The sequence below is a fragment of the Montipora foliosa genome, chromosome 12, assembly GCF_036669935.1.
Source record: "Montipora foliosa isolate CH-2021 chromosome 12, ASM3666993v2, whole genome shotgun sequence".
NCBI classification, from domain to species: domain Eukaryota; kingdom Metazoa; phylum Cnidaria; class Anthozoa; order Scleractinia; family Acroporidae; genus Montipora; species Montipora foliosa.
Window position 1 is genome coordinate 23,878,746 of NC_090880.1, and position 11,403 is coordinate 23,890,148.

General features: G+C 38.8%; 1 protein-coding gene across 1 annotated transcript in view; it reads right to left on the reverse strand.

The window, feature by feature from the left end:
- Window positions 1–833: 833 nt before the first annotated feature.
- Window positions 834–11,403, reverse strand: part of LOC137979261 (ADP-ribosylation factor-like protein 2) — a 16,256-nt gene continuing 5,686 nt past the window's right edge. Inside the window, exons 4-5 of the mRNA XM_068826483.1 lie at window positions 7,899–7,979; window positions 834–2,475 (exon numbers count right to left, since the gene is read on the reverse strand). Coding sequence (XP_068682584.1) covers window positions 2,341–2,475; window positions 7,899–7,979 — 216 coding nt within the window. The 3' untranslated portion in view covers window positions 834–2,340. The remainder of the gene's footprint in view (window positions 2,476–7,898; window positions 7,980–11,403) is intronic.

Below are 11,403 nucleotides of genomic sequence, written 5' to 3' on the forward strand. Positions count from 1 at the left end.
TCCAAGGTCAAGTTACTAAAGACCGCGGGCAAGCCCACAGACACGGAGGAGGAGAGAAATCAGCAACTGGAACAGATAACGGCAACATTCAGAGAGAAAGAACCAGCCGTAGAACTCGAGCCAGCAGAAAACTGACCATGTAACCAAGCAGGAAAAACCCAACCAAGGAGATCGCAGACGACACATATTTCAGCGTTTGATAGTAAAGTGCGTGACTTTGAAAAGTATTAAGAACCTAGTCATAATGAAACATTAGTGAACACTCATGAGAACACTGACAAGACGCATTACTGGACAATGATCAACAATTATATTAATCGAGGTGCTGTTGAAAGATTGATTTCGGTGATTACAATAATGATTTTGTGTAATTTATTGTAATTTTGTGTAATTAATTGTAACCAATGCAAGAGCATGCGTAAATAACTGTTGATTAACTAAAGGGGAAGAAGGTAGCAACTTGATGCATTACTGAGTACGTAATGATACAGGGCACGTGATTGATGTAATATATAATAGCACATGGTCATGAACTAGAGAATATATATCATCCAATATGAAAGAGCTTTACTCATACCTTTACTATAACTTAAACCCATAAATCGGTCACCACACCTACCATCCTAATTATTTTATAATATGGAATAGACTACCTTTCACTGTTAGACAACCAGCTACCATTAGCGCTTTCAAGACAGTAGTAAACACTTATTTATTAACTAAGATCTAATTAATTTTAACTACAGTATTTAGCACAAGGTTTTAATGAATTATTGATATGTTCAAATACATAGGAAAAGTTTTAGAAAGTTTTAGCACATATAATCATACCATTGTAATCAATTAGTTTTTATTGCTGTTTATTTCTGTGGAGTTGTTTATACGCACATATAATTATTTTATAGAATATGCGCACTATAAATAATAAATTTTATTTATTTATTTATTTATTTATTCACTTATTTATTTACCGCACTGACCCCTGAGAGTGAAACTTAATAGACTGAAGTCTGTCAAATGCCAGACGAATTTACTCGTGAATTGGGCGCGGCCTGAAGCGTCTGAGACGTGAATGTCCCCATTAAAAAAATGTAAACAAAGATTCTCCTTTACTTTGCTAACAGACCAATCAATTGCCATGGGATGAATAAAGACAGTGTCTGAAACCAAGAGGCTTTTAGTTTACAATAATTTCGTCATCATCTAAAACTACCCCGAATTGTTAGAGCGACTTTCATATGACCTTGAAAATAAACGTAAAAACAGAAGGTACAGAAAAATGCAAAGCATTTGGCTTATCGAACAAAAACAAACGAGCGCGAATTTTCATTGGCTTAGCGAAGGTGGATGCAAACACCGTCATCTCTTCATGGAACTCTCTGGAAAGTTTTGCTTTGACGTAATTTGAAATGCAGGAATGTGATTGGGCAATCGAAATGATTACTGCCCATATTAGGAGTTTCCTTGGCAGGAATAAGAAGAAGCTTTGTTTTAATCTTGCCAAACATTGGTCCGTGAAACAAATTGCAAACACTGTTTCAAGGTCATACGGAAGTCGCTCTATCAGGGTTCACCACGCACCTGGTTACAAGAAACATACATCCCAGCCATTTTCCAAAAAAAATTATAGGAAAAATAGGAGGAAATTAGCAGGAATAAAGGAGATTTATAGGATTTTAGGACAAAATATAGGAGTTCTATATTTTCAGCCACTCACAGATAAACGTCTTAGGTTGAAACACAATTCAATGAGTCTTGTATCATTTCGGAGACTAAGACACTAGTTTGCAATGTGCTCATTGATAAGACGATTTACAAACAAAAGTACACAGTGATTGTCAACAGTCACATGACCACCCCTTACAACCTCCAAAAAAAGTCAGCCACTTATGAGAAGTGTAACTCCCAATAGTGATCAACATCAATGCTTATGAGAGTTTGTAAAAGGATCACTAAAGGGAAAATGCTTTCATCTGTTATCAAACTCTCTCAACTAATTCTTTAAGGAAACGTATGAAGATCAGTATGAGAATTTCTAAGTGGATATTGGGGCTTAAAGGGTTAACATATTATAATATATATCAAGAGATGACACATTTTGAATGAGAAACATTTAACACTTTCATTTTCCTTAAACTGTATTTATAGGAAATATAGGAGTTTTTGGCTCATTATAGGAGTTTTATAGGATCCTATAAAATAAATAGGAAAAATAGGATTTATAGAAAGGCTGGGATGTATGAAGAAATGACAAAATAGTTGAAAAGATGGAAGAAAAATCACGGGGCTAAAACAGAGTTTTTACTGAGGGGAGTGTATTGTGTATTCTGAATCTTAACATCAATCCATAGTGAATATTCTTGATGCAATGTCCGAGATGAGCCAATCGACTCCATCCAGCAGCCTCTCCCCAGTCACAGCACTGCACCACTGAATGTTCCAGTGATGTGTCTTGATGGATTCCAGATCAAGAGCCTGTGTATTCAATTCACAGTAATAAGAGACTAATAATATTATTACTACCAATGGTGATGACGAAATAGAACTCAAAATTTTCAAATTATCTTTGCTGCAGCTTCCATCTTTTGTAGAGCTTTCAAAAACAAATGCTCTCTGTTTGGACAGCTTCCAGATATCTTTTGTAGAGCGATTAGGGCTAGAATACACTTTTGGTGTTGTCTATTTGTCTGTAGTAGAGTGACACGTATCCTGACATGTGGAACGTGACCTGTATGTGGTGGTATTTTAGACCCATCACACCACATTACAATACCCCATACAAACAAGTACTAAATACAATATGAGCGACCGAATTGTATCGGATATACAATGTCGAGCCGAAGGCGAGACATTTCATATCCGATGCAATACGGGCGCGAATATTGTAGTGTGTTTATGAAATGTCAGCATTTCAGTGTTAATGTACACTAGGTATTTTTAGTGATTTAAGGCATTTTAACCGTGAAAATTGAAAGAAACATTTATGTAAATGAAGAGAAAGCTGTATCAGAAATACAGATATTGATTAATAAAACATTTCTTTTGTTTTCCCATCATGAATTATTAATGGCTTTTTATAATGCAGATTTCCTATACAGTTCTCTCCTTACCACCTAACTTACATACTTACAGTAGTTACAGCAACATTACGAAAAACTATGCACACACAATACTGACATTACAAGTGGAACTAAAAAAAAGGGAGGAGGTGAGGGTCATAACAATTCTACATATAGCCATCAGCTTGCATTCCACTTGAGAGAGGTATGTAGAGGCTAGGGCACAAGAACATTGACAGGTACGAAGATACAACAACATTAGTTAGAGTTAGATTTACATACAATAAGAGTATGCCATTTTAACATTATTATAGTAAAATAATAATAATAATAATAATAATAATAATAATAATAATAAGAAGCAGGTGCTTCCAGTAGTAATTGGGGCACTGGGAACAGTTCCAAAAAGGCTTGAAAGCAACTTTAAGCGCATTGGCAACACCACTTCTATAAAAATAATTCAAAAAACCACTCTCCTTGGCACAACAAGAATTCTGAGAAAGGTTCTGGAGCGGTGAAAGCCATGAAAAAATTTGGGTTTCCTTAAGCAACTTGTTGTTGCCTGGCCCCCAAGAAGATAACCCAGATCCAACTCTTGGAAAAGCCGGTGCTGAATCCATAATAATAATAATAATAATAATAATAATAATAATAATAACAATAATAATGAGAAGATTAAAGAGAGAGTATTCGCGGAGAAAAAAGCAACAGCAATCCAGGGAACTCAACAACCAGTTCCAGACTGACCCAGGGCGTGTATACGCAAAGTTCGGAGAAATGATAGCGGAAGATAAGGATTTAAACAGACCTAAGTACAAACCTCGCCAGAGCACTATCAGTAATGAAACAGATGCCAATCAGTTTGAAGACATCGAAGAAGCAAGCTCATTTTGGAAGCAAGTGTGGAGTGAAGGAGGAACAGGAAATAGAAATGCTACCTGGCTTGAGGATGTAAGAGAGGCAATTAATAAACATGTCCCACCACCATCAAATGAGGATTTTGTCCTTGAATCAACTGAAGCAGTGAAAACTATCATGAAGAAAAGAAATTGGAGCGCTCCTGGGCCAGATAGAATCGCCAACTATTGGTGGAAGAAAGCACATGTGCTGCATGAGGGTGTGACCAAATCGTTCCAATCCATCGGCCAGAGTCCTTCTGAATACCCCATGTGGTTTGCCGAGGGAAAAACGACGTTGATCCCTAAGCCAGGAGAATTTTCAAGTAGCAACCAAAGACCAATTACCTGCTTGAACACTATGTACAAGTGGTTCACATCATGCTTATTAGGACCAATGGATTGTCACCTAAATTAATATGGCCCAATGGAGGGAGAACAGAGAGGCGCCAAATCAGGATGCAGTGGCACTGTTGATAACCTGCTCATTGATAGAATGGTCACACAAGACTGTCACAGAGGGAAACGCAACTTGAGCATGGCCTGGATTGATGTCAAGAAAGCTTTTGACTCAGTTGACCATGAATGGCTTGCTGAGATGATGGTTCTACACAGATTTCCAACCTGGCTGTGCCGCACTATCGAGAGCCTGTGCAACAGCTGGAACACGAAAGTCGTCGCAAAGACGAAGCAGGGGATAGAGAAGTCTGAAGTGATACAATTCAGACGCGGCCTCCCTCAGGGAGATGCATTGTGCCCCAGGTTGTTCACCCTGTGTATGAATCCTGTGGCTTGGAAACTACGAGCTTCGGAGGGGTACAAGTTGTCCAAACCCTTAAGCACAAAGATCACAGATTTGCTGTATATGGACGACCTTAAGGCGTTTGCAGCGTCAGAGATCAAACTCAACAAGGTGCTGAAGTCAACCAAGAGTGCAAAGCAAGACATAGGCTTAGAATGGAACCCAAAGAAATGCGCGACCGTCCATGTAAGGAGAGGCGTACAGGTGAAGGATGAAACCGGAGTGCAGTTGGATGACGGAGCAGTACTGACAAATCTAAAGGAAGGAACTTATTACAAGTTCCTGGGAACATTAGAGAACCTAAAACAAGATGACAAGTTAGCTCTGAATGTTGCAGCCAAAGAATACCTACAACGCATGTCAGTCATCTGGTCAAGTCCACTGTCAGATCACAACCGCGTAGCTGCATCGAACCAATTTGCCCTTCCCATACTGGGGTATCTAATGTGGACCCAGAACTGGCCAATAGCAGAGCTTAGGCAAATCGACAGAGAAGTTCGAAAAATCCTCGTTGAGAGCGGCGGCAAACACCCCCTAGGCTCGACAGCATTACTGTACCTCCCGAGGGAAAAAGGGGGACGCGGGCTGAAATCAGTCGAGCAAGAATACAAACTCATCAAGATAAAGGCTGCCCTGAAAGTCTACAAGAATCTGGACCCGACCATTGCAGTTGTGAGAAAGTTTGAAGAAAGAGCAGGTGAGGTGGGACACCATTCATTTTTAAAGGATAGCATGAAGTATGCAGCAGAGCTCGGTCTTGGCCTGGACCTTGAGCACCCGTCACCCTCCATCACCCAGGGGGGAGTAACAATCACAGACAAGAAGACCAAAGTTGCTTTGAAGGAAACTGTAGAAAAGCAGAATATGCAGGCTGTGAGGGAAGAGAGGTGGCAAGGAAAGCTACACACAAGTAGGTGGGAGGATGAAAGTCTGAGTAAAGCAGGCTGCTTTGCTTGGCTTAAGGACTGGACGTTGTGTCCGTCTATCTAACACCGTTGCAGGAGTGATCGAGCTCTACGAGCAACTATTGCCAACACGAATATATTACAGTCACAAGGTGCGAGCCCGACCAGCTACTGAAGTGGCATGTAGGCTATGCAGTAGATCAGCAGAAACAGTTCAGCATATTCTAGCTGGATGTCCCACCTTGGCCCAGAACAAGTACTTGGAAAGGCACAATAACGCCTTGAAGATCCTGTTCTTCGAGATCCTGAAGGACGCAAACCTTATTGACAAAGTCCCACCATGGTTCTCCCAAGTAAAACCCAAACCGGTATATGAAAACGACCAGTTTCAAGCCTACTGGGATGTCCCGCTCTATGCTGAGCACAGTGAGGTGAGAGCAAACAGTATCGATGCCCGTTTTATCGACCACCAACAGGAGAAGGTGATAGCACTAGAGATGAGCTGTCCATGGATTGATAACCGAACAAGTAAGGAAGAGGAGAAGACAGCCAAGTATGCCCCCCTAAGATGGGAGATAAAGCAACACTACCCTGGGTACGATGTGCAACAATACAACATCATTATTGACGTGCTAGGTGGATGGTCCACAGACATGGAGGAGGGAATGAAGAATTTACTCGGGTCAAGAGTGAGAACTAAAGGAGTCCTGCTAAAGATGCAGGAATCGGTCTTATCAAGCTCTCTTAATATTGCCCGCACTTTTAAAGTAATCACATAAACTTTACGAGCAATATAATACGAATTTCATTTCAGCAAAGGATATTATTGTCAAAAAAAAAAAAATGTATTATTATTTATTATTATTCATTTTTTTTTTTTTTTTAAATTTAGCAGTCACTTATTTTATATTTTTACATAGTTTAATAGATTTAAGTGGATAATACTTTTAGAAAGATATTTGTAAATAGGACTTGAACATGGTGTTTTTAAGGAGCTCCTGGGTTACGATTAACGCCCCAGGTAGCTTTTAGGTATTGACATTCAAAAGTTTCAAACTGTCATAATAATAATAATAATAATAATAACCTGACCTGACATCATTGCTAAAGATTCAGTAAATTCCACCTGTAAACTGATTGATATGACTGTCCCATCAGATAGGAACATTGCATTGAAGTAAATCGAAAAGAAAAGCAAGTATAAAGATTTAGAAGTTGAAATACAGAGAATGTGGCAGATGAAAACCATAGTGCTCCCTGTAGTTATTGGTGCGCTTGGCACAGTAAAAAAAGGAATGGTAGAAAACACCGAGAAAGTAGCAAAGAGTGCTTCTGTGACAGAGATTCAAAAGATCAGCATGCTGGGATCTGCGCGAATCCTCAGAAAGGTGCTTGGTATCTGAACAGAAAGATTGACTTGAGTGACTGATGCCCCAGGTGCATGGTTTGCGCCTGGCTGATGCACGAAAAGAACCCCAGCAAAGTCTGTGATAGTATAGATAATAATAATAATTTAATTGAGCGAATGTGGGGAATGAAGACCACAATGATCCCAGTTGTGATTGGAGCGCTGGGACTAATAAAAAGGGCTTGGAGAAATACACCAAACAAATCCCGGGTAACGTCAAAATTAGTGAACTACAGAAGATTGCACTGCTAGGAACATCTCGCATCCTAAGAAAGACACTCTCCATCAAGTAAGATAGACTTCTACCTCATTTTAGCCCTAGGCCCAAGGAATGGGCTCGGCTATTGTGTTGTAAATCGGCATAAAGTTAAAGGAGATAGAATAATAATAATAATAATAATAATAATTGCAAAATTAAGTCTCATAGCCATAAATTGGGTATGAGACATTTCTTTTTCAATACAATGTGCTTCTTATAGAACAATTCTGACATTCTAGTGATCACATAACTTCTCATTTCTTCAGAGGTGCTTAGAATTCCCCAAGAAACTGGCAAGCATTGCTAAATTTTATGTGTTACCGGTAGTTGTTCTTTGGTTCTTATTAATAAGTTCTTTGGGTTTATGTGTTGGACTATGCTTGTTAATTGCTGTACAATCAAATTATATTATTTGAATAAAAATGTTGGCTCAAATTGCTGCAATTGAGTTTCCGAGATGCTAGCGTTAAAAAATTCTGGGAAAGGACCCCAAACCCTGACATAAAAATGTGGTCACTGATTTCCTACATGTTGACTTCAGCCCCCCATGTTCACATGGAAAAACTTACATCTCTAATTTCTTCAGCTGATAATGCTCCGGGCAGATCCTGCTTGTTTGCAAAAACCAGTAGAGTAGCACCAGCAAGTCTCTGATTAAGAAAAAAAAGAAATACTCCAATAAGACAAAGAAAAATTTCAAGGGGTAACTTACCAACACGTTGATCAACAGTCGACCGATTTGTCGATCAACACTCACTCAGCACATCTCTGACATGTGGCCGATGTATATACAAGTATATATATATATATATTTGTTAATATATATATAGCTCTTTGGCATTACAAAGCTTTTGCTTTCATGTCCAAATTGAGCACTCTACTGGGATGAGTCATTGCCACTAGCAATTGCGCATGCTCACTAGCTCGCTAGTTTGAGCACTCTGGCATGGCTTAGATGTACCACATGTGTGGGACATTTGGGGTGGCTTTATAAGTTTAACCTCCATCCCAGAAATCAGCACTGCACTGATGAGGCCCAGAAGGCCGAAACAGTACTGTCTGCAGTTAGATATAGCTCTTTGGCATTACAAAGCTTTTGCTTTCATGTCCAAATTGAGCACTCTACTGGGATGAGTCATTGCCACTAGCAATTGCGCATGCTCACTAGCTCGCTAGTTTGAGCACTCTGGCATGGCTTAGATGTACCACATGTGTGGGACATTTGGGGTGGCTTTATAAGTTTAACCTCCATCCCAGAAATCAGCACTGCACTGATGAGGCCCAGAAGGCCGAAACAGTACTGTCTGCAGTTAGTTATATTTGTTAATATAAATTTTATTGAATATAAATCAAATAACATATACAAACAAGAAAGGTAGTACATAAATAATTGTTGTAGTATAAAAAGAAAAAACAAAGAAGGAAGAGCTCAGTCCATACATTCTATTACTTTGACATTTTTTCAATACCATCTACTAAATAGAGGGGTTACAGGATGCCACAAATTTTCTAATTTCAATTGCAAATAAATCTTGTTAATTAATAAAATCAATAAAATCAAAATTCTTTTCCAATACTTTACAGGGATAAATATATTTTTTCTAATATAGAAGAAGTATGTCTAGTCTGCATTATTGGGGAATAGTCAAGTTTGAAGTAAAGAGGTTCTCCAAGAACACATAACAAACAAACTGATTGAAAGTGAGATCAATCTTTGCATTGTGCAAGATGCGGCCGATACGTCGCTTGCTCCTCAGTTGATATGTGGTCAACATGCATGTCGGTCAATTGACTCAAACACTTGGCTAATAATTTAAAATGTACGAGCTTCAACTGTAAAATGCCATTGTTAATTTTGTAAACTCGCCGATAGAGTCGACCGACAAATGCCTTTAGTACACAAGATCCGGTTTCTAAGTTTACAAATTCTTGTTGTTTTTCACACTTTCCCTGACATAAAAAATTTATTCTTCTACAGTACTGTCATCTGAACCGAGTTTATTTGCTTAGCTCCCACTAGTCTACATGTACTATAGTTCTGTGGTAGAGCAGGTTCAACTCCTGCTAAGGAGGACTCAGATTTTTTCCGAGTATCCCTGAGTCATCATTAAAAATACATCTCTTCAATTCTAGTACTGTCATTCAAAATGTCTCAGACTTGGGGCACTTTCCTCTTGTCAGAACTGGCCAGCAAGACCCCTCAGTTTGCAAAGAAAATGCAACAATTTGAAGATACTTGCAAGATAATCCCTCGCATTCTACTGGAGGAGTATAATATATCATCCTTTAATAATATAGTGAAAAAATAGGTACGCATTGCATACGTGTGGTAGTGCAGTAACTGGACACAGTGCTTTATTCCATAACTGTCAACTGAGCTGAGTGTTGTTTTCTTGGACATAATATGTAGCTCTAATTATAGTACACGATATTGTTTTGGTATCGTAAATCATTATACATGTAGTGCCATGGTAGATGTCTTAGGTAAATAGCCCCTTAAGAAGACATGAAGTCACTAGTAAACATTGGCTTTGAGGCTGACATGAAGTTAAACTTCTTTTTGACAGCAAGTTTAAGCAAGTACTCTGAGCATGGGACAATTTCCACAACAAAAGCTCACTGAAGTTAACCCCCCTCCGGCGGGGTTAGTATCTGGATAGGAGACCTCAAAAATATTTTTGCTACGTTCAATTTTTCTATTGTTCTTTTGGCTGCACAATGAAATTGAAATGGTGTCGATTTCAGCGGCCCCCTGTGATCAAGTTACCTTGCGTGTTACTAACAACTGGATACATCTGTGGCAAAATGACGGCAAGACATCAGATTGTTGCTTTGTTAGTTAGTTTTTTTTTTCCTTTCAAGTGTTATATTAAAAGTTTGAAAAAAAAAGTGCGAATTCAACAGAAAGATCACAACCGTCCAACTCTTGAGGTTGACTATTCAAAGTCTATTCAAAGTCAAAAATTCACACTTGAGATGAGGTTATTTATCACCAGGTAATTCCATCATTTTGGAAATAGAAGCTGCTTTATTATTCATCAGCGTCACAAATTCTTGCCGATTTTGGGGCTTATTTGTTGACATTCTTGCACGCTTCAAACAGACCTGTTTACTTTCATGTTTCACCCACTATTTATTTTCCGGTGCGGCTGTTTAATGACATGAGGATTTGAAAAGGCTTTTCAGCTGTTTTCCCTCTCACCTAACACACAGGCGGACTCCGCTTCTCTATTTTTCATACAGATATAATTTTTTAAAAGAAAAGTGGAGCAAAAAATTGCGTGAACAAATTACAAGAGAAGAAAGAGGCTATCAGTGAAATGAACAGACACAGATTAGCCGCTATAATCTATATGTTTACCAACCAGGGAAATTAAAATAGTGTTGCCGCACATACACTTATGTACACTCGATGACTAAGAGATTTCAACAAAGCTGACGACTACAAATCACTCAGACAGACAGCCCAGATGACATTGTGCGTAGTGCACTCACATGTATAAAGTGCACTACCACAAAAACTACTTAATTTTGATTGGCTGAGAGCAGTGCAGTAAGTGTAACAGAGTGCGAAAAAGTGTAATACCAGTGCAAATTACACGGAATTCTGGATTATGATTGGCTAATAAACTATAGGGTTTGGTCTAACCTGCGATCAGGCTCTATTTTAGTTTTGCGTGGTACGTAATGTGGAGCTGGCAAAACGAAAAATAGAGCCTGACCAAATTCCTCTTCGATATTCCTTCCGCCCACTTTTTTTGATTGATTGACATGTCCTTCATCGGCCAATCAAATTTACTTCCATTACACCAATACACGCGTGGACGGCAGATTCACGCTATTTTGTTTTGACCAGAGTTGATTACCGTGGGAGGAATATTATAAACGAATTCGAAAGTTACCGTTGGCTTTAATTTGCGAGAAACACATTTAAAGCATGGGGAATGTTACTTTCTGTACCTTTCGACGACTATATTGCGGCAAAGGCTGGCGTAATTCTTCCTCCGAACTTCACTGAATATGCAATCTTTTAAGCTTGACATCTTAATTTGTAATTGAGATAACCTAGCATTT